The sequence below is a fragment of the Varanus komodoensis genome, unplaced genomic scaffold, assembly GCF_004798865.1.
Source record: "Varanus komodoensis strain SLA01 unplaced genomic scaffold, ASM479886v1 scaffold25, whole genome shotgun sequence".
NCBI classification, from domain to species: domain Eukaryota; kingdom Metazoa; phylum Chordata; class Lepidosauria; order Squamata; family Varanidae; genus Varanus; species Varanus komodoensis.
This window is the reverse complement of record NW_025335661.1, coordinates 809,091-833,417: the sequence shown is the minus strand read 5'-3', so window position 1 is coordinate 833,417 and position 24,327 is coordinate 809,091. Positions and strand designations below refer to the sequence as shown.

The following is a 24,327-nucleotide window of genomic DNA, read 5'->3' as shown; positions in this document are numbered from 1 at the left end:
CAGAAGTGATGTTCCATCTCAGATCGTTTGAACCCCACTATCCATCTGGCTATGTTTTGCAGAAACTGCAGTTTCCAAAAAAGTTTCAAGGATTTGTTTATTAGCTTTCATATAGTCCACTCTCACAACCAGGCGCTTATCTAGCACATCACAGACTCACCTGTTAAAGATGAAAAGGAAAATTAGAGCTATGTGTCATGAGCATACTGATGGCAATGCATTCTAAACACCAGTTGACCACAATCCAAACTTTCACATCACTGTTAAATATCACGGCAACAAAAATGACCATGCAGAAGCTCATGCTGGAGAAGAATTCATGGAACTGAGCAGTATTCAGCAAGCACCACCTTCTGAAACAAACTATCCAAACGGGAACAGAACCACTACAGTGCAGTACCCCGTCTCACTTCACTTAGTCTTTCTAAAAGGGTATTATGATTACTGGTATCAAAAGCTACCAAAAGATAACAGAGAATCAACAGGATAACATTTCTCCATCTTTTTCCATACTTAGGTCATCATATAGGACAATCAAAATTGTTCCTATGCAAAAACCTGGCCAAAATCCCAGTTGAAATGGATCCAGTTAAACAGTGGAAATTATGGGGGAATCCTAAAACTTAAGATTTTACATAGGAACATTAACTTCAGTATCACAGATTTTACTGCATGGACAGGTATTCACACCAGATAAAAATTTGTAGTCAACTTCATATATGACAAATTCTTGACATCCAACTGTATTTTCCACTACTGATGCCAAACACAGTGAATTTGTGCTACAAACCCAAACAATAAAAGAGCTCACTGTATGAATTTAACAGAAACCATATCTCAACCAACTATACCTTAATGATATTGGGGTGCTGAAGCTTTCTCAAAATTGCAATCTCCTGAGTGACTGTACCCAGCTCAGGATCTTCTACCCAGCAGTAGTCCAATACTCTCTCTTTCCAAATGAACTTCACTACAGCCTGCGAATGACACAAGGGAAAGGGAGATTAATATTAAGCAGACAACTAAAATGCAGGGGAGAAATAAGTAAGGTACTTAAAAAATAATCAGAACAAATGAATTCTAAAAGATTGTATGTTTCAGCAGTATATTTGACAGCTCAAATATGTGAATGTTTCATAGGCATTTTGTATAAGTACTTCTGGACAATTATTTCTAATCTCTTTCATATACGCTAGAAATGTATTCCTTACATGCATTTCTTCCTCCTTTTAACTGTGTAATGGCTAAATTAGAATTTTTGGAGACAATTGTAAGTAGTACTACACTAATAACCACTTACAGTTTCAGGTTTCTATTTCACAATTCAGTTACATCAGAACATCTAGGTTTACACCAATGTACAGCCTGATCACATGAATTATTGCAGAAGGATGGCTGCTCATAGCTTTTAACGTAAGAGTTCCACCATTGGTAAAGATATTATTAATCTCCTGGGACAAAACACTAGGGAGTTGCTAGTGTTTTCTCCTCGACTCAAACCCAATTATTCTAAAGGATAATATACAGAGGCCCACTAGCTCCCGCTGATAGGTCTTTTGCTGTCTTTGGATTTTTGTAAGTGTGGGAAGCAAGAGTACTATGTCTCATTTGTTATACACAGGGTATTACCAGGAACGCTCAGGAAGTCCTTCTCTTCTAAATTTCTCCCAAGATTTTATGGTTCTAAACTTCCTAGTAGGAAGGCCACCACTGTTCCATTATCTAAAATTTCTAAACATTGCTTAGAATGTTGCAGATACAGTTTTTTGCAATTTGAACCCTGTCCCTTCCTGCTTCCTGTGTACACAAGTCCATTGACTAAAATAACAGGGCATCAAGGAATCGTGATATGACTATGCCATTAGATCAAGATAACATTATGTGCTGAATTTTAATTAACATCCATGTACAGACTATCAAGAAAGAATACAGCAAATGAAAACTGCAGCAAATTGTACTTAGATCAATCCCAGCGTTCCACAGCTGGAAAGGATCACACTATATATTGTACTGATTCCAACATCCTCTTATAACTGAGCTCCAGATTAAAACAGAGAACAGTGTGTTGCAATAGGTGGCCTAACCATTCCCAATATAGATCAATTGAAGTCTGTTCCAAGTAGGTGTTAATCCCAGACATCAACTGGAAACAGACAAAATAGATTAACTCTGCTACACACAAAACATATCTATATCCTCAAGACTCATGGAAAAATGTGAAGTTTTCTCTGTTAAGCAGTACTGTGTTATAGCTGTTCACTGTTATTAAACATGCAGTTCAGCATTTTCTGACTCATCCCCACTCCCTCCTAAAAAAGGGCAAACTTCAAGCTTCTTGGAACAACTTTGGGTTTTTTTTTACTAGAACCCCAGAGTCCACCAAGTGAAGCCGAATTCACAATCAAGGCTCAAGATAGCAATCATACCCTTGGAATTAAGAAACAGGATGTTCCTGAGCACATACTCAGCCCAGGCATTTGTTTATAGTGCTAGCGCAGAAGTCATAATCATAAATCTATTCCTGTTCTCATCCAACACCAGCTTCCTTTCTTTTTGTTGATGTTTTGTTAAGCTGATGGGAATCACAATTCCTTCTGATGTGCTGCATGTCACCTAGAGATCTACCAGTAGATAACTCATCTACCTTCTGCCCTCTACTGCTCATCTCAAAGAAAGAAACAAGAAGGAAGCCATGCTGGATCAGATCAAAGGCTTAGCTAATCCAGTTTGCACAGTGGTCAGCAGCATAAAGCATGAATCCAATACCATGCTCCAGCTTGTATACCCCAGCAACTGCTGTACAGAAGCATACTACCTCTGATACTGGAGTTATTATATAGCTATCATGACCCATATCCTTAGTCACCTCCCATATCAAAAATATTAGAGGATTTTGTTGTCAGATTACAACAGACTGCCTGCTGGGCCTGTAATTTAAGGATACTAGCTAGGCACTTTACAGACCTAAGGGAGTAGGCTGAAACACCAGCTGCCACATCTCCTAGCAACTAAATTATGCATGTTTTATGTCTTACTGAGAAGAAGAAGAGGCTGACATTCCTGGTCTCTGCAAACAGGAAGGAGATGACTTGACACCTCTAAAATAGCAATTATATTAATCCTGTGGGAAAATATATCCGTCTAGAGTTGTAACAAATTATTGAGAATATAAACTCTTTTGAATGCGCAATACACAAATCACCAACTTAAAACATAATGCCAAGCAATAAATAAATAGCTTAATTTGAAAGGCCCATTAAATTGTATTCATCAATAACCATGTTTCTAACTGAACTCTGCAATGAAGAAAATTGAGTGCTTCAGAAACCTACATACAAACACATTTTTCCAAAATCAAAAAGACTATGAATGAGCAATATACTAAGAAAACACTTGAGAAATAGTGTTTCTGAATACTATTAAGAGACTTTTAGTATTGGGATGACATATAAAATCTTTAAACAAAGTTTGTTTTTTTTACTCTTTCACCTCCTTGAGATCCTTCTTGCATTTGGCTGTCCAGACAAATCCAAAAGCTCCTTTGCCTATGAGCTTAAAAGTATCATATTTCTTTTCATAGTCTCCTTCACAAGCCTTCAATCTTTCCAATTCTTCAGCTTTTCGTGAATTCTCAAGCAAGGGCACAGGTTTGATCAACTGCAGTAGAAAGGAACAGACAGATACACACTACAAAATCTGAGTGACCTAATCATTGTATGTATAATCAGTAAGTAGCAGAACAAGGAAGATGCAAAGATAAGCAGGTATTGTAAGCAGCAACTTCCCCAAAATTACTGGGCTAGTTCTTTAAGTCCATCCAACTGTTTACATTAGTGGTCTATTTATATCTTTGCAACCACTTACACATTTGAAATAGATTCAAAATGATTCTTGTACTCAACCTTTATTAACCCCACAGGATGCTCATTTCAACTAATGATTACATGATTTTAAAAACCTAGATAACTTAAAATAGATCCATTTGGCAAACTTCTCCATTCTAAATATACCAGTGATCAGCATCTTGGCAATTCTATCTACTGCTCTGGGAGTATGTTGTGAACAATGGCAAAACTTGCCCATCAGTGATGGGCATCCTTATGTTGGGAGACTGCACAGAATTGCCAGGAAATAGCTAGAACAGCCTTCCCCTGCCTGCTGCTCTCCAGATATGTTGACTACAACTATCAGCATTGTTGTCTAATATGACTTGAGGACACAAACTTGTATAAGACTGATCTAGAAAGTCACTAAGTGTTCTAAATACGGTAAATTATTAGCAGGGCCTATTTTTTTCTCCCCGGCTAAGACACCCACACCCATACTACGTATGGGTAGTATCTGCGTATCTGCTTTTTTTCAAGCGTATCTGCTTGAAAAAAGAATTCAAGCAGATGCAATGTATATATTTAACAGAAGGGCTTGGATATGCAAAAATGAATAGAATCTGTGGAAAACAGAGAGGTAGGTTTGAACTCTAGAAGGCCACTTTTCAAGGGTCTGCTTCTCTGGGGATGTTATGTGAGGCTATGAATTACTGCTCAGTAGGAGTGCTGCAGTGTCTGCTTCCACCTTATTTTTCTTATTTATTTTGATTTTTATACACCACCATATTCCCATAGGTTTGGGGGGCTTACAAGAAATTAAACCCAAATTTAGACTAAAATAAGAACTTTAAATAAAAATAATCTGGGAATGTTTTTATTTATTAAACAAATTAAAGCTGTTCTCAATTATGTATTTGCAAAGGAACCCATGTATTACAGAAACGCTTTATGTCTTCCATGAATTTTCCCAAAGGAAATGAAACACAGGAAGGTACTGCCCCTCAAACATCATGCTTGGAATGAGGTGTAACTACTAAACTGCATTCTAAAGAAAAAAAGAACTTTTAAAAGCACCCTCATGTACATTACATCTAAGCAAAAAGGGTCTATACTTGCTCCTGCCAACATAAGCAAGGATAAAGAGAGCTCAGTCTCTGTCCAGGATTGCTCAAATTACCACATCCCAACAATGTAGGAATATGCAATCACAAAACAATAAAAAATGTCCGTCATACACAGGATGTGAGTGTAGTAATACACACTGCAGCATAGGAGAAAAGATACTTAACATAGCTTAATGCAATTCCTACAACAGCAGTTCCTCTACAACCCATGCTGGGAAAGGAGTATGGTAATTGCTCATAATGGCATTGCAAATAAATGTTAATACACACTGAGTGCAAGCCAGCCTCCACAAAATAAGCTCAGACTGTACATTTACTAGGGTAATGGTGATAATGGAAGGGTTCCTTCCAGTGTTGTGAGGCTGGCGATCCTTCCCAGAGAAAGCAATCACTCCAGCAGATACTGCAAACATCTTTATTCCAAAAAGCTATACATATCAAATTGAAACAGGATAGAAAGTTGACCTCTCGCTCTGACGAACTTTACCCCACACTTTGCTTATGAACCCTCCGCGGTCCCACCCCTGGAGGCGGGGCGCTGTGAACTCTCTCTTGTCGTCATTCAGCTAATCAGGATTCCATCTGCCCCAGTCTGTGCATGCGCCTACGAGAACAAGCATCCTCAAATTCTGCTTGCTCCTTATCAGTTTTGTTCTCACACTCTGTATCGGAGTTCATTCTCTTCTTTACCCCCCAAATCACCCTGTTCCTGTGCCTCTGTTTTGTCTTCTTTTGGCACAACACCATCTGGCTCTGTCCTAATCACACCATCTGTGAGAGTAGGGTGGGAAGGTTGTTCTGCTGGAACCAGAAATAAATCTTCACTGATGCTCTGGTTCTCATGAGAATTTTCCTCCCCTTGTGCGTGTGTCAGAGACTCTTCTAAGCACGCGCACATGACATCTAGTGTGACAGAGACATTCAGTCTCCTTCCACTGCCTAAGTAAGGCAGAGATCAGAAGAATGATTTTTAATAATAGATTTGATGCTGTAAGACCCCTTTTCAACCATGTCATAAGAACATAAAAAAGGCCTTGCTGGATAAGACCAACGGTCTTTCTAGTCCAGCACTCCATGCACACAGTAGCAAACCAGTTGCCCACAGGATTCCTCAAGCAGGATAAGTGCAAGACCTCCTCTTCCCCAAGCATCTCAGTATCTGGTATATGCAGGCATGCCACCCAGTCTGGTAAAGGAGGAAGCACAGTCAACAAGGCTACTACCCGCTGAAAGTCTTCTTCCTCATGAATCTGTCCAATCCCTTTTTAAAGTAATTCAGAATGGCGGCCATCGCCACACGCCCCCAGCAGCAAATTCCAGTTTAATTATACTCTGTGTGAAGTACTTTTCTTTTATACAACCTAAAGTTCCACCAATCAGCTTCAAGAGATGACCCCAAGTTAAAGTGTATGGGAGAGGGAGAAAAATGTCTTCCTTTCCACATTATTTTAAAAATGTCTATCATGTTGCGCCCCTTACTCATTCTGAGCTGAATAGTTTCAGTTCTTGTAACCACTCCTCATAAGGGAGCTGTTCCAGCCTCCTGATCATTTTTGTTGCCCTTCTCTGTACTTTCTTTAACTCAATTAAATTACCCTTTTCAGGTAAGGCAACCAGAACTGAACACAATATTCCAAGTGTGTTTGCGTCAAAGATTTGTATAGATTAAGGCATGTTTGATGAAGATGTGAGGCATGTATAAGGCATGTTTGATGAAGATGTGAGGTGTTCTCAGTGGCTGCTCCTGAATTCTTCTAAAGAGTGGGTGAACACCACATTTGCCTGTTTAGTCTAGGCCCTGGATTTTGATGAAGCTTAGATTTCTTACCTTTCCCTCCTTTTTTCAGAATGTGGGGAGGAAGAAAGAGAAGAATCTTTAAAGTTTGCTTGATTTTTAAAAATAAATTAGTATTTCAAAAGAAATGTTGGGAAGCACAGGATGCCAGCTTCATTGGAGGAAACTAACTTTGGAGAAGTCAGGATTGCTAGACCAGGATAGCCTGGAGGAGCAAGACAAATTTCTGTCCATTCCAACTGTTTGCAAAGGGCTAAATTTGTTTCTTGATTTACACTGCCATCTGGTGGTGTGCATTTTGTCATCCCAAGGTAAAGGTCTGGCTTGACACAAAAACAAAGAGGCCAAGAAGAACCATTGCTCTGTTCTCCCACCTGTGCCATCATCACTATGTTCCTGCTGAGTTTATCTGGAGGAGGAAGGCAGAGGTCCCTTACATGTTTGATGTTGTGCTGCTGCCAAATCACCCCCATGGTAACACCAACTAGCACACAGAGAGACATCTCTGCCTGATCCTGTATGGCCCTGATGGTATGTATGTATGTATGTATGTATGTATGTATGTATGTATGGGGTGCCGTTTGGGGTGCCGTTCGGGGGGACGAGAGGGGGGCTGGGCTGGCCATGGACTCTTGTTGAAATAGGCTTGCCTACTGCTGATTCTCAGGGAAGAGGAAGGATCCCCTTTTTTCTTTTTTTTTCTTTTTATCGTTCTTTTTCTCCTCCTCCGACCTACTTTATAATCTTACCCTGCTTTAATTAGTGCTTTGAGTCATTCCTGGCCATGTCGACGTTTATATATCCTGGGGAACCCACGGGGGCTGCTATTGGCGTGGTCACGGGCAATGGTCGTTACAACAATAGGGGCTTAACGTGTCCACGTAGAAGAAGGATGGACAGATGGCTGACACCTGTCCCTCCTTCTGATCCTGCCCCCAACCAGAGGGCGCCAGGTAGCCTTGTCAACCACCCCTCGGGTCTGACAGTGCTGCTGCTCAATGCCAGGTCGATCAATAATAAATCTTCCCTCATCCATGACTTGATTGTGGATGAGGGGGCTGACCTGGCTTGCATAACGGAGACCTGGGCGGGAGAGGGAGGGGATGTTGCCCTCTCCCAGTTGTGCCCGCCCGGGTATCTGGTTCAACACTGTTCACGCCCAGAAGGGAGGGGAGGGGGAGTCGCGTTGGTTTACAGAGCCTCCATCTCTCTCACGGGTCTTCCGGTCCCTTTGAGACCAGGGCTGGAGTGCCTCTACTTGGTGTTGGGCGAACGAGACAGATTGGGGATTCTATTGGTATACCATGCACCTTTCTGCCCAGCAGTCTCCCTATCTGAGCTGACAGAGACCGTCTCGGATCTGGTGTTGAGGACCCCCAGGATGTTGGTCCTGGGGGACTTCAATCTCCATGCCGAGTCTGGACTGACCGGGGCGGCTCAGGACTTCATGGCCTCTATGACGGCCATGGGCCTGTCTCAACACGTCACTGGCCCTACCCATGAACGTGGACACACTCTGGACCTGGTATTCACGACGGGGCAGGTAGAGGATGACCTGAGGGTGAAGAACTTATGTTTGACTCCCCTGTCATGGTCAGATCACCTCCTGGTGAGGTTTGTGCTCGAGAGCGGCCTCTCCCTCTATAAGAGTGCGGACCCGATTGTATGGGCCCGCCCCCGGAGCCGGATGGATCCGGATGGATTCCTGGGGGCCCTGGGGGAATTTCCGGCTGACAAGACTGGTGCTCCTGTCGAGGCTCTGGTCGAACTGTGGAACGGAGAGATGACCAGGGCTGTGGACACAATCGCTCCTAAGCGTCCTCTCCCACCGGGCAGAGTCCGCTCTTCCCCTTGGTATACACCTGAATTACGGGCGATGAAGCGAGTTGGGAGACGGCTAGAGCGTAGGTGGAGGAAATCACGGGATGAATCTGACCGAACACACTTGAGAGCCCACTATCGGGCCTATGCTGTGGCGGTGAAGGCGGCGAAAAAGAAGTTTTTTTCTGCTTCCATTGCCTCCTCACAATGCCGTCCAGCGGAGCTTTTTCGAGTGGTGCAAGGCCTGGTTCGCCTGGGTCCTAAGGAAGATCCGATGCCACCCTCAAAGGCCCGCTGTGACGACTTTGCCAGGCATTTCAGGGAGAAAATCGCTCAGATTCGTCACGAGCTGGACTCCACTAATGAATCAGAGGTCTCTGAGGAGTCGCCAATGCCACCGTCTGGTCCAAAATTACTGGAGGAATTTCAATTATTGCAGCCCAATGATGTGGACAAGGTGCTTGGAAGAGTACGTCCCACCACGTGCCTATTGGATCCTTGCCCGTCTTGGTTAATAAATAACTCCAAGCACGGGATTGGGACCTGGATTTTGGAAGTGGTTAACGCTTCTCTGAGGGAGGGTCGAGTGCCTGCCCCTTTAAAGGAGGCGGTAATACGACCGGTCCTGAAGAAAGCGTCACTGGATCCAGAGATGGCCACTAACTATAGACCTGTGGCCAACATCCCGTTTCTGGGCAAGGTGCTGGAGCGAGTGGTGGCGGGACAACTCCAAGCACTCTTGGAGGAAACTGATTATCTGGATCCTTTTCAGTCCGGCTTCAGACCCGGGTACAGTACTGAATCTGCCTTGGTCGCCCTGTACGACGACCTGTGCAGGGAGAAGGACAGGGGGAGTACATCCCTGTTGGTTCTTCTGGACCTCTCGGCGGCTTTCGATACCATCGACCATGGTATCCTTCTGGATAGACTTGCGGGATTGGGGGTTGGAGGCACTGCTTTGCAGTGGTTCCGCTCCTATCTCGACGGTCAATTCCAGAAGGTAGTGCTGGGGGACCATGTCTCTACGTCATGGCAGCTATGCCATGGGGTACCACAGGGCTCCATTCTATCCCCTCTGCTATTTAACATCTATATGAAACCGCTGGGAGAGGTCATCAGGAGGTGTGGGCTGCGGAATCATCAATACGCTGATGATACCCAGCTTTACCTCTCATTCTCCACTAATCCAGGTGAGGCAGTGGCTGTGCTGAACCGGTGCTTGGCCGAGGTAAGGGAATGGATGAGGGCCAATAAACTGAAACTCAACCCAGACAAGACGGAGGTCCTGTTGGTTGGCGGATCGGGTTTCGGAGAGGGTGGATTTGACCTGGTCCTGAATGGTGCAACACTCCCTCTTAGGGATAAGGTCCGCAGCTTAGGTGTACTCCTCGACCCGGAGCTTTCTTTGGAAGCTCAGGTGACAGCGGTAGCGAGGAACGCCTTCCTTCAGCTTCGGCTGATTAATCAGCTGCGCCCCTACCTGGAATACGACTGCCTGGCGACGGTGACACACGCGCTGGTGACTTCCCGCCTAGACTTCTGTAACGCGCTTTACGTGGGGCTTCCCCTGAAGACAGTCCGAACACTTCAATTGGTGCAAAATAGAGCTGCCAGGTTGCTGACGGGGACGGGGCGTTATGCTCACATGACTCCAGTCCTCCATCAGCTTCACTGGCTTCCCATTGAAGCCCGGGCCCAATTCAAGGTGTTGATTATGACCTACAAAGCCCTAAACGGCTTGGGTCCTGGCTACCTGAACGAGCGCTTACGTCCGTATATGCCCGACCGCCCTTTGAGATCTGCGGGAGAGTCCCTTCTCCGGGAACCCTCCATGAAAGAAATTAGGAGAGTAAGTACCCGGAGGAGGGCTTTCTCTGCGGTGGCGCCCAACCTATGGAATTCACTCCCCAAAGAGGTCCGCCTGGCACCGTCATTACTGGTTTTTCGGCGCCAGGTAAAGACCTTTTTATTTAAACATCATTTCAATTGTTAAAACATATGATCTGGCCTGGGCAACTTCTTCTTCCTTCTCTTTCTCCTCCTATATTTTTATTTTATACTGATAATTTTAATTTTGTATTTGTAAATCAATGTATTTTTTGTATTGTTATATTTAATGGTAATTTATTATGTACTATTGTATTTCAATGTATTTTATCATGTTGTAAGCCGCCCCGAGGTTTCGGCAAGGGGCGGCATAGAAATGTTATAATAATAATAATAATAATAATAATAATAATAATAATAATAATGTATGTATGTATTTAAAACATTTCTATGCTGCCCCATTCACAAAGAGCCTCGGGGCAGCTTACAAGAGCCTCGGGGTGGTACTCCCAGGAGTCCTTGTAACAAGTTTGGGATGGTTTGCTTTTTGCTTCTGCTAAAGGAGGTATGTGGCGTTCCAGGCTGATTTGCACTTTTGCTTGTTTGCAGCCATGGAAATGACTATTTATTTATAAATGGATATGCTGCCTACAGGAGTCTCAAGGCATATAAAAATGCTACAACAGTAAAACCCCAATTATGTATCAAAACCAATGGCGTATAGCACTTGACCACAGGAATTGTGGGCGGGAGAGGGGGGGGATGTTGCCCTCTCCCAATTGTGCCCGCCCGGGTATATGGTCCAGCACTGTTCACGGCCGGAGGGGAGGGGAGGGGGGGTCGCTTTGGTTTACCGAGCCTCCATCACTCTCACGGGACTTCCTGTCCCTTCGAGACCAGGGCTGGAGTGTCTCTACTTGGTGTTGGGCGACCGAGACAGATTGGGAATTCTGTTGGTGTACCGTGCACCCTTCTGCCCAACAGTCTCCCAGCCTGAGCTGACGGAAACTGTCTCGGACCTGGTGTTGAGGACCCCCAGGATGCTGGTCCTGGGGGACTTCAATATCCATGCCGAGGCTAGTCTGACCGGGGCGGCTCAGGACTTCATGGCTTCCATGACGGCCATGGGGCTGTCTCAACATGTCACCGGCCCGACCCATGAACGTGGACACACTCTGGACCTGGTTTTCTCGACGGGGCAGGAAGAGGGTGGTCTGAGGGTGAGGAATTTATGCTTGACTCCCCTGTCATGGTCAGATCACTTCCTAGTGAGGTTTGTGCTCGAGAGCGACATCTCCCTCTGTAAGGGTGCAGACCCGATTGTGTGGGTCCGCCCCCGGAGCCGGATGGATCCGGAAGGATTCCTGAAGGCTCTGGGGGAGTTTCCGGCTGACAAGACGGGTGCTCCTGTCGAGGCTCTGGTTGAACTGTGGAATGGGGAGATGACCAGGGCTGTAGACACGATCGCTCCTAAGCGCCCTCTCCCACCGGGCAGAGCCCGCTCTTCCCCTTGGTACACTCCAGAATTGAGGGCAGTGAAGCAGGTTGGGAGACGGCTAGAGCGTAGGTGGAGGAAATCACGGGATGAATCTGACCGAACACACTTAAGAGCCCACTATCGGGCCTATGCTGTGGCGGTGAGGGCGGCGAAAAAGAGACACTTCTCCGCTTCCATTGCCTCCTCACAATGCCGTCCGGCGGAGCTCTTTCGAGTGGTGCAAGGCCTGGTTCACCCAGGGCCAAAGGAAGAGCTGATTCCACCCTCAAAGGCCCGCTGTGACGACTTTGCCGAGCATTTTAGGGAGAAAATTGCTCAGATTCATCACGAGCTGGATTCCACTATTGATTCAGAGGTTTTAAGGGAGACACCAACGCTGCCGTCTGGTCCAGAATTATTGGATGAATTTCAGTTATTGCGGCCCGATGATGTGGACAAGGTGCTTGGACGAGTACGTCCTACCACTTGCCTTTTGGACCCTTGCCCATCTTGGTTAATAAAGGATTCCAAGCACGGGATTGGAACCTGGATCTTGGAAGTGGTTAACGCTTCTCTGAGGGAGGGTCGGGTGCCTGCCCCTTTAAAGGAGGCGGTAGTCCGACCGGTCCTGAAGAAGGCGTCACTGGATCCAGGGATGGCCGCTAACTATAGACCAGTGGCCAACATCCCGTTTCTGGGCAAGGTGTTAGAGCGAGTGGTGGCGGGACAACTCCAAGCACTCTTGGATGAAACTGATTATCTGGACCCATTTCAGTCCGGCTTCAGACCCGGGTACGGTACTGAATCTGCCTTGGTCGCCCTGTACGATGACCTGTGCAGGGAGAAGGACAGGGGGAGTGCGTCCCTGTTGGTTCTCCTGGACCTCTCAGCGGCTTTCGATACCATCGACCATGGTATCCTTCTGGATAGGCTGGCGGGATTGGGGGTCGGAGGCACCGCTTTGCGGTGGTTCCGCTCCTATCTCAACGACCGATTCCAGAAGGTGGTGTTGGGGGACTATGGCTCTGCGCCATGGCAGCTTTGCCATGGGGTACCGCAGGGTTCCTTTTTGTCCCCTTTACTGTTCAATATCTACATGAAACTGCTGGGAGAGGTCATCAGGAGGTGTGGGCTGCGGACCCATCAGTATGCTGATGATACCCAGCTCTACCTCTCGTTTTCCACCAATCCAGGTGAGGCAGTGGCTGTACTGAACCGGTGCCTGGCCGAGGTAATGGGCTGGATGAGGGCCAATAAACTGAAGCTCAATCCAGACAAGACGGAGGTCCTGTTGGCAGTTCGGGCTTCGGAGAAGGTGACCTGAACCTTGTCCTGAATGGGGTTGCACTCCCTCCTAGGGACAAGGTCCGCAGCTTGGGAGTGCTCCTCGACCCGGAGCTTTCACTTGAAGCTCAGGTGACAACAGCGGCGAGGAGTGCTTTCCTCCAGCTTCAGCTGATTCATCAGCTGCGCCCCTACCTGGAGTACGACTGCCTTGCAACAGTGACTCATGCGCTGGTGACTTCCCGTCTTGACTTCTGTAACGCGCTCTACGTGGGGCTACCCTTGAAGACGGTCTGGATACTTCAATTGGTTCAGAATAGAGCTGCCAGGCTGCTGACGGGGACTGGACGTTATGTTCACATGACGCCAGTTCTCCGTCAGCTTCACTGGCTCCCCATTGAAGTCCGGGCCCAATTCAAGGTGTTGGTAATGACCTATAAAGCCCTAAACGGCTTGGGTCCTGGTTACCTGAAGGAGCGCTTACATCCATATTTGCCCAGTCGCCCCCTGAGATCGGCGGGAGAGGCCCTTCTCTGGGAACCCTCCGTGAGAGAAATTAGGAGGGTGGCTACTCGGAGAAGGGCTTTCTCAGCGGTGGCGCCTAAGTTATGGAATGCGCTCCCCAGAGAGGTCCGCCTGGCGCCGTCGTTATTTGTTTTTCGGCGCCAGGCTAAGACCTTTTTATTTAAGCAACATTTTAAATGCTAAATACAATTGAATTTTATCTGGCCAGGGCGGCTTATTTTATAATGTGTGTTTTAATTAAGATTATTTTATATGGATTTTAACTTATTGTTTTATCTATGTTGTAAGCCGCCCCGAGGCTTCGGCGAATGGGGCAGCATAAAAATGTTTTAATAAATAAATAAATAAATAAGGTGAGCAGGAAAACAATATATAATCAACAATTTGACAAATCAATTGGAGAACATCTGAAGAAGCAGAACGTTTTTGTCTGGCATCAAAAAAGAAATGTTGGGGCCAGGCAAATTTCCTGGGGAAGTCTATTATATAAATGAGGGGCAGCCACTGAGAAGGTCCTTCTATTTGCCATCTTCCTCATCTCCTTTTTTCCTTATAGGCAGGCAAAGGAAGAAGTAATAGCAGAAAGAAGACTAGATTGTGTTTTTTTTTTAAAGCAAAGAACACAGAAGGCTTGAAAATATAAGAAAACTTGGAGTAGGAGAAGATAGGAGCTCCTTGAAGTTTCTAATAAGGATCAGCAGTAGTAAGAGACATATAAGAGTATCTAAAAATAACAGAGTTCTGTCCTAGTAAGGGCAGGGAAAGAGCTGGAAAGTCATTTGCAGCACCAAACATAGCATTAAACTTTAGGTAAGATGATCCCTGCCTTTTCTGGATAGTGAAAGCAAATAAAACATCTTCACACCAAATGGAAAACTCAAAGAAGGTTTGCACCATTTATTACTCTATTCCTCATTACAATGCATGGATGTGATGCAGCTAACCTATGTGTCATGGTTCATTTTTATCTCTCATTAATCCAATATTAGTCTTTACCTTCTCTGGGGGTGGGTGGGACTATCTACCTGTCCATTTAAAATATAAAAATAAATGTAGTAATGTAGTAAAACTGTAGTTTACTTTCAAAAACCAGAAGAAAAGTAGTAATTAAAGGGGGGGCAACACAATGGCTAGGGAAAAAAGGACAACATATGAAGATTAGGCTGTTTGAGTAAGTTATAATAAATACTTGCATTAAAAATAACCAACTAGTAGAGCACAAATTGTTGCCAAATTAAGAAAATGATATAGAATGTGTCCCATCTTCCTGTGAAAACCAGCAGCAGGCTGTTTATGAAGTACACACAGAGCCCAAACTACCTGGCTGACTGCACTACTTGATCACTTTTCTTTCATCCTCATAAACCATGAATTAAATGGACACATGGTCTTTTATACTTACTTCTGCAAAGCTTACTGGAGAGACATCACCCAGGGTTTGGGACGAACTACCCAAACTGGAAAGTAATAAATGTGTCTTTACTGCTGCTTGTTTCTGGCAATGGAAGAGGTCTCTCCTAACCCAAATACAGAAGAGACTAGCAGGGTCCTGTAGTTCCACACGTTTCACTTCAAAAAGTATGCCTACAAAATGTGAAACAAGACAAGACTGATATCATGGTCAGAAATAAGGAAACTCTAGGAAAAAAACTCTACGAAAAAAATTAACAAATATTCTCTGCACAAGGTTTTAACAAGGATGTTAAAAACCTTCCTTGAAAATTCTTAAAACCATATTTGAGAGTGGGTAAGTCAGAGCAGTTAAGAAAAGGACAATGCAAAACCATCATTTTTTAATATCATTTGCACCCAACCTTTCCACTAAAAATGGCATTCAGGGCAGCCCAGACACAATTAAAATTGATTAAAACAATACATTAACAAGGCATGAAAACAGAACAATTACAAACCCCCTACTGGCTTTGTCCTCCTAGAACAGAGACCAACAGAATCTTAAGCAGCAACTTAATACAATTCATACACAAGGAGCCTTATTCAGACATTCTCATTACTGTGTTCAATCAACATGCAGAGAGGGAGCACTTCAGCTCCACCCCTCTGTATTCTATTGCTGCATCCAAGTAGAGTGCATTTTATTTAAATCACTAGTCAGTTTTAGACATAATTTTCTACATAAGTTGCACACATGTCTGCCTTACCCATAAATAGAGGAACTTCATTAAACTATTCCTAAACTGGGTCTCTTTTACAGCATGCTGTCATTATAGGTTTTCTCCCCCAACGGAAGAATAATATGATAAATCTCAGGCTATACAAAAAAAAACCCCCAAAGACTTCTGGAGTATTCTGTTCAAAAGATTTCATTTTCATTTTCATTGCTTACTCCTCCTTCCTCACACTTAGCTTCTTGTGCAGATCTATTCCACTACCAACAGTCTTCTTCTATTCATTGAATTTTTGAAATTTAGCACCTAAGAAGTAAGGGATTGATCTGTATACATAGAGTTGCAAATGAATAATGGGATTAAGATCTTTTTCTCAACTCTGTATGTTTATTAAATGACATTTTGCTTTGAAGAGGTATGTGATTTCAGTAGACACAAATTCAGTTTTGAGAACTGTAAAACCAAGCATCTGTGACATCTTCTAGATAGAAAAGTTGCCCAATAATCTTGCAGAAACCTCTGGAAGAGCATAACACTGTGAATGGATTAATGGAATTCCTTTTCCAAAAAACCTGAACATTGCATGAATATACAGACTCATGTTACAATAACCAGAAATGAACCCTTATTTTATGATGAATAACCCTTGGGACTATAATGTATCTTAATTTTTTTTAAACTATCTTTAGATTTTTCCTCAAAAGGCATTTTATTTTAAAAAATCCATTAAAAATTTAAAAATCTGATTTAAATTTAAAAAATCATTTTATCTTTTTTTTTTTTAAATCATTGATTTTTATCCACCCAGCATCCAGGCAATCATCTGAAGAAGGGAGCCTCCTTATCAATGGATGTTCTCCATGAAGTTAATCATGAAGGGTATCTGTCCTGCTTGTACTGTTACCATGCATGCATACAGGGCAACAGATGTGGCAACAGAGAGATGGAGCTGAGGCATTCCCTCTCATCACCTGCTGATTAAAGAAGGTAAGAAGAAAGCCTGAACATGTCTAATACCATTCTAAAGCTACTCATAATGGAGCACCACAACTTTGGCTTTCAGAATATTCTGCTGTTCATTTCATACAAGTGGTAAAGCCCTCTGATAACCAACCAGCCCATTCAGAGCATTCAAAGTTGAGCATAATGTTGCTGAATTAGTCTGACATCAATCCCTGGAAAAATTCTGGAGCAAATTTTTAAAAAAATCAGTCTGCAAGCACCTCAAAGAAAATGCAGTGATCAATAAAAGCCAACATGGATTTATCAAAAGTAAATCCTGTCAGACAAATTTAATCTCATTTTTTGACTGGATAACTTCCCCGAATGGACAGAAGGAACACTGTGGACATAATCAACCTCAAATTTAGCAAAGCCTTCACCTTCGATATAGTTCTCCATGACATCCTGACAAGCAAATTAGCAAAAAGTGGACTAGATAGAAAAACTGTTAGGTGGATGCATAATTGGCTGCTAAATTGGACACAGTGCTCATCAATGGCACCTTCTCAAACTGGAGAAAGGTAACTTAGTAAGATGCCGCAGGGTTCAGTCCTAGGCCCAATGTTCTTCATCTTTATTAATGATTTAGATGAGGAAGTACAAGGAACTGCAATCAAATTTGCAGACTGTCGTGCATGAAGCCCCCACAGGGGCAGTGACTCATGAGGAGGTCTTGTGCTTAACACCCTGTACCCAAAAGCCGACTCCACAACTCAGTCTAGGGGCAGATGAGCAAGCAGCTGCAGCTCCCTCTGACTCCCGGCCCATTGAGCAAACGCCTGAACCCTCAGCGAAGCCAGAGAGTACCGAGAAGGAAGAAGCTGCAAGTTCTACTCGGAAGGAGGCAGAGCAAACTGCTCCTTCCCCCTCTGACACTGATCTTCCTGAGCATGAAAAAGAAGACTCAGTGGGCTTGGTGGATTTCTCTTGTGCAGCCAATTGCCGAATTTTACGACGTTATGAACAGCAGCAGTCTTTGTTACATGAGAGGGAGGAAAGGCGTGACTTAGATGAGTAGACCCACGTGGGCTTGGGGAGAGAAGCCATTAGAGGGTTAGAGGGTTAACATCTGCACGCCAAGGACCTCAATTGAAGGGCTTATCTATAGAATTGTAAATCTTGTAGATAATTAGCATTAAAGGACTTTAGTTTTATTGCTCCTGAAAGTATGGATTGTTTACATGCCAGGCTGCCATGACACAGACAATGTAAAATTAGGTGGAATAGCAAACACCCTAAAAGACAAGATGAAGATCCAGGGTGGTCCTGATAAACTTGAATGCTGGGCTGAAAGCAACAGAATGAGATTCAATAGGGACAAATGCCAAGTCCTCCACCTAGGAAAAAGAAACTAAATGCATAGGAATTTATGAGGAGGAATACTTAGCTCAACAGAACTGGAGAGAAAAAAGACCTTGGAATTACTGGGGACAACAGTATTATGTCGATGCAGCCACAAAAAGGGCAAATGGTATTTTGGGATGCATTATCAGAAATATTACTTCCAAATCACAGGAAATAATAGTTCTCCTATACTCCTCACTAGGCAGCCCTCATCTGGAATACTGTGTCCAGCTCTGGGCACCAAGATTTAAGAAAGATGCAGAAAAATTAGAAAGAGTTCAGAGAAGGGCAACAAATATGATCCAAGGTTTGGAAACACTGCCCTGTGAACAGATTGAGAACTGGGTATGCTCAACTTTGAGAAGACTGAGAGGGGACATGATATCCCTCCATAAGTACCTCAAAGGCTGTCACAGAGAGGAAGGTCAAGATCTCTTCTCACTGATACCAGAGGGTAGGAAATGGAATAATCAACTCAAGTTGCAATAGCCCAGATTCAGGCTAGTTATCAAGAAAAGTTTGCTCACTGTCAGAGCAATACAACAGTGGAATCAATTGCCTAGAGAGGTTGTGAGCTTTCCCACAGAGACATAGAGAGAAACTTGAGAGTCATCTGAGTGGGATGGTGCAAACTGGTGACCTGCAACAGCACACGATTGGACCTGATAGCCTTCTTTATGCTTTCCAACTATTCTATGATGCTATAAATGAAAAGGCAAAGGTTGGTGAGGGTTTTGCCTAATCAGGGGTAGAAATCCTCATGTCCAGGGATTCAATCTCTCCTACTGGCACCCCCAGATGACCATGTCTCCTTTCCTCTAATCACTCTTCCCCTGATGTTTTCCTCAGTTTTGTACAGTTATTTTCCACATTTGAAATATCTTTGCTGCTGGCAGTAAAAGCTTTTAAATAGAAACATGCAGGGTTGGGATGGGGGTATTTTCAGCCCCACCCCATTTCCTTCAGCCCCACAACCCCCAGAGTGTGGCTCCCAAGAACTTTACCACAACTGAATTCAGTCCTCAGACTAAAAAAGGCTACCCAGCTTTAGGCATAGGGTGATGCCTTCCAAAAGCTTTCTAAGTTTCACTGCCAACCAAAGAGCAGTCTAATTTTATGTTAGTTGACACAAAATAATATTGGATGGGGCTAGTTTTGTTTTCCATTCCAGACCTTGATGGACACCAGTTTAAACTACAAGTTCATTCACAGCCTTTTATGAATACAAGGTACCCCTTGTATCTCCTGCCCGCTATGCTATCACAATGCACTCATTTTAAGCAAAAGACTTTAAAAGGATGTCCAATCAGTTAAAAGCACTAAAGTAAGGGCAATGATGACTACATTCAACTTACTCAGTTGGGAACCATCCCTGTGGTAGCAGTTTCCTGAATAGCTGCCTTCAAGAATATCACTGTTCAAAGTAGCTACTGGGGACAGCATAGCTTCTAGTTTCACAGGAGTTGACGTCACCTGTGCTGTGTTCTGCCATTTTAATGGCAGTAATTCTTCTTGGGACTGAACACTGAGGCTTGACAAATGTATTTCCAGGGGATTCTTCTGGCTTCCTGCAATACTTTCAGTCTCTGAAGCACAGCATGTACTAGACAGCAAGCTGTTCTGACAGTATATTGGAGAACCACCACTCAGCAGAAACTCAGCTTGATCATTTGCAGAAGCATTATTTTTGTGGTCCAAGGACAGGTCAAGATCTTCCTTACTTAACAAGGAAAGCTTTATTGGCCCAGAGGCAGGAGGTAAGTCTGAATTTATCTCTCCATGAATCTTCAAACTCAGATCTGTCAGGCCACAGCAAACAGACTTCACCTCATCACCCAGCTTCCTATCTTCCTCAATGGCAGAAACATGTGGTTTAAGTGATCCCACAGGAATAGGAGCTCTACTGTTACTTTCATCAGGCAGAAACAGTAATGAATTATTTGCTGCATTTTCTAGTGTAATATTTTCAAAGCTTAAGTTTTCAGCATTCGTCATCAGATTTCCATGTGGCAAGTGATCCATCGTCCTATGGGTTTCTCTGAGACTAGATGCTGTGTTGTACTTCAGCTCATCTAGTGTGGGAGTCCCAAATGATATATGCACAGCATCACAAAGCACATTAGTCTCCAGTCCTAAACCATCTTCTGATATGGGATTCTGACTGCCCAGGCTAGTATCCTTTTGTCCAAAAGATCTAGTGGCTAATTGGCATTTCACAATGTCATGCAGTGATGCTGGTTTATGTATATACAGACTGTTGTCATCAACATCTTTCTGAATTAGGTCATACGTGCTCCTGGCAGTACACCTATCTTGCAATTTAGTACTACTTTCTAACATACATGGTTCAGAATGAAACAGTTTTGGAAAATGGGCTTCATACTGCGAAGAGTTAATAGGTTTTGTAGTCTTAGTCTCTGTGCTGTCTCTGTCAAGTAGACCCTCAGAAGGCAGAACTTTATGATGGACTGGGACGTGACTGCTAGGCATATAGCCTCTGCTGTGAAAGACAAGTTACTGTTATAGTATGCAGAATAAGGAATCATCCCACCCTCGTTATTGCATTTATTTTAAACATTTCTTCATTACCCTCTATCTAGAAAATCCCAGGACAGTGTACAAATGTGTGGATAAAGCTATTCATGCAAAAATATATAGTATTTAAAAAAATGTAATGGAAAATATAACCAAGCAGAATAGAAAATTAAACTAAAAGCATGAAAACAAAAAAACCTAAGTATCACTAAAAACAAAAGAAAAAGCCCACAAGAAAGAGCATCCTTCTGGTGCTACCACCCACTGACACGATTGTACACAGCAGAAAGGTATTTTGGGTGGTACTACCTACACTATGAAACTTCCTCCCAAAAGTACCCCAGTTCCCTATTATTGACTTTTTCAGGAGAGCTATTAAAACATTTATTATAAATCTATCCTAAATTTCTGCCAAAAATGGTATTCAAGACAGCTAATACAGATTATGGTAATAAAATACAGATTAAAAAAGAACATTAAGACATAATATAAGAACAAATCCATTAAAGCACTTAGAGCTAAGATTTTAATTCTACAAACACTTTGCACCTTATTATTTTGGGAAGATGCACACTGTTTAAGATCTAATTTACTGTAAAATATTTATTTATTTATTTATTTATTTATTTATTAAAACATTTCTATGCTTATTTTAATGTATATTTTACAAACCCTGTATTTCCCACTATGAATTCTTCCTTGATGGCATGGAATGCCATGGCCACTGTAATTCCAAATGAAGGTCTCATTAGGCAATAAAAATATCAGTCCTAGCAGGATCACATTTGGAAATATCCAAGACATTTCTTTCTATGAAAATGCTTAGGACTGGAGATTTAAGGACAGTTTGTCACACCAGCATGAACAGTACATGAAGATTCACAAATTAACTCTGCTGAACTCTATTGTTCAAGTTGATAGCAGGACACAGAAGTTCTTCCTATGGAGTTTAATCTGTAACAGCCATTTCACAAGTACTATTCATTATTTGATGTTGTTGGTGGTAGATATTTAATTAATTAAAAATCCTGTTTCCAGATCTTTTATGAAACATATCAAAAAAACTAAAGCAAAGGGAGTAATTATATATTATGTGCAAATGTACTTATTAGAGGCCCAACATCATTCTTTTTCTAAGTCACAACCCCACAAGCCTACCTTTGAAACGTTTTGCAGGACAGTGAAGAACAACTTGGAGTGGAGAAACAGCATGTGGGAACCTGTATCTTAGCATAACTATACTTAAACGGTTTCCTCACCACTTTTCTTCAGAGAAGGGAAACATAGCACCAGGGCTCAAATGCATGCATTTTGCACATTATCTGAATTAGCCTTATAATGCTTTGTACTTAGCAGAAACATGTCCAGATGCTAGGGAGGGGGTAAGGTCTTTTGGCTCTAGTCATTGAGTGAAACACAACACTACTATTTTATGATCTGTCCAGTCGTGAACATCCATGGTAACAGGGTGCCTCACATAATTCAAACCTTCTACCTACCCATTCAATGGTGTAGATGCATCTAGGGCAGATGGCACAAGAGAGGATAGGTTACTCCTTGATTCCAGCTTGGTTTTCTTTTGAGTATGGCATTCTGCTCCAGAAATCTTTGTGGTAGTGAGAGACTGGCACTTTATCATTCCAGAACTGCAGATATCCAAAGAGTCATCTTCTTCCTGAACTAGGTCAAAAGTGCACAGGGAAAGATTCCTGTCTTGCAGTTTAGTCCTACCTTCTAAAACATAAGGTTCAGAACAAAACTGTTTTTGAGAATGTGCTTCATATTGCTGAGAGTCTGCAGAGTTTGTCATCTGTGTCTCAGTGCAGCTTCCATCATGCAGACTCTCAGAAAGCAGGACTTCATCAGGGACTGGGATATGGCTGCTGGGTATATAGTCTCTGTGAAAGAAAAGTTACTGGTTATGCCATGTGGAATAGAAGAGGTATGTTTCCTACCTTTTACCCCATTGGTGGCAGTTGGATACTTTTGCAACTCTCAAAATCTCTTCCCAGGCATGTAAAACCTACCCAGTTAGTGATATGGATGCTTCTGGAGGAGGTAACAGAAAAGAGGGCAAACTTCCACCACTTTCCAACTGCGTTTCCTGTCTAATACAAAGCTCTGCTCCATTATGCTTTGACAATTCCTGTTGTTTTTGCAGCTCCACAGCTCCAGTAAGTAATGGTCTGGTACCTGGATAAAAGAAAGAAAATGGCAGCGTACAATAATTCTTTCACTGAGACTTGAACTAGAAGACTCCAGGGGCTGCTTTGTGTGTTAAACATCTAATGACTACATGACTCCCCAAAGAATTTTATCTGTTAAATATATGAGATTAACAAAAAGATACAAAGTGCTTAAAATATTAAATATTTAGCAATTATGTGTAATATTTATGTGTCCATATGGTAAGTTTCAAGGCATTCCTAAAATGTCTACCAGGACTAGCTATAACCATGGATCCTGAATTCTCAGAGGACCTTGAGTAAAAAGTTGTTCAGAAAGTGACAAGTTCACCTCCTATTTCAGATTGTTTAAGTGAAACAGAAGATAAATGGTAGATTGTATGTTTTGAAAGGCAAATAGCCCATGTTTCATGGAGACATAATGTAGTAATAATGAGGAACTTCAACTTCTCTGATAGCTATTGGAAGATGAACTCTGCCAAACATAGCACCTTCAACAAATTTGGGACATATTGCTGATAAGTTTCTTCAGCAGAAAGTGGAGGAATGAACTAGAGGATCAGCTATCTCTTACTTGATTCTAACCAACAGAGATGACCTAAGTTGATAAAATGGCAGTTATGGGAACTCAGGGGGAAAGTGTCTGTGTAATACTTGAATTCTTCATTATAAAAGAAGCAAAAGCTGAGTGTAGCCAAACATACACTCTAGGTTTTAGGAAAGCCAATTTTAATAAATTCAGAACAAGGGTGAGCAAGCTCCCATGGCAAGCATAATGCACCTAATAAGAAAAGGAGTACAAGAGGGAATTTTTAAAAGGAACAATTCCAACTCTCAGAATCACTATCTATTATCTTAAAGAAATAATGGAAGATGGGTGAAGTGCTAGATACATTTAATCATATAACTGCTAGTTCCTCTTTATTCAGCACTGATTAGGTCTCATCTGGAGTATTGTACCCAGTGCTGCAAACCAAAGTTTAAGATGCAGACAAACTGGAAAAGGTTCCAAGGAGGGCACCAAAATGATCAGACTAGAAAATAATCTCTGAGGACAGACTGAAAGAATCATGCATGTTTAGCCTTGAGAAGAGAAGACTAAGGGAAGGTATGATAGTACTCTTCAAGTACTTGAAATGCTGTCAGTCAGAGGAAGATTGAGATCTCTTCCCAATCATCCCAGAGCACAGGACACAGAATAATGGGCTCAAGCTGCAGGGGGCCTGGACCAGATGACCTTATTGGCCCCTTCCAACTCCACTGTTCTAAGATTCTATGACTTCAGTTTAGCACCATCTATCATATGCAAAGCTTTTTCCGGCAATGTAAGCATTTCAAGATGGTAGCTTTTCATTTTAACAAGTGGGCATCCCAAAGAAAACCGAAAATACAAACCAAAGTTTCTATCAGAAGAGAGGAAGTGTCAAAATAGCATTTCTATTGTAAAATCTAAT

General features: G+C 42.9%; 1 protein-coding gene and 2 long non-coding RNA genes across 4 annotated transcripts in view; 2 read left to right on the top strand and 1 right to left on the bottom strand.

Moving 5' to 3' along the window:
- LOC123024750 overlaps positions 1-19,827 on the top strand; it is a 33,688-nt gene extending 13,861 nt beyond the window's left edge. Inside the window, exons 3-5 of the long non-coding RNA XR_006414983.1 lie at positions 7,058-7,277; positions 16,615-16,793; positions 19,704-19,827. This is a non-coding gene — a long non-coding RNA (uncharacterized LOC123024750). The remainder of the gene's footprint in view (positions 1-7,057; positions 7,278-16,614; positions 16,794-19,703) is intronic.
- Positions 1-24,327, bottom strand: part of PASK (PAS domain containing serine/threonine kinase) — a 45,472-nt gene that overhangs the window by 11,921 nt on the left and 9,224 nt on the right. Inside the window, exons 9-14 of one of the 2 annotated variants that reach the window (XM_044432871.1) lie at positions 22,715-22,880; positions 22,187-22,585; positions 19,508-20,652; positions 15,083-15,264; positions 3,490-3,657; positions 852-977 (exon numbers count right to left, since the gene is read on the bottom strand). In XM_044432871.1, coding sequence (XP_044288806.1) covers positions 852-977; positions 3,490-3,657; positions 15,083-15,264; positions 19,508-20,652; positions 22,187-22,585; positions 22,715-22,880 — 2,186 coding nt within the window. The remainder of the gene's footprint in view (positions 1-851; positions 978-3,489; positions 3,658-15,082; positions 15,265-19,507; positions 20,653-22,186; positions 22,586-22,714; positions 22,881-24,327) is intronic. The other variant, XM_044432872.1, reaches the window with a different exon arrangement.
- Positions 19,848-23,077, top strand: LOC123024751. Its single transcript, XR_006414984.1, has 2 exons — positions 19,848-19,909; positions 22,849-23,077. It is a non-coding gene; the product is annotated as an uncharacterized LOC123024751 (long non-coding RNA).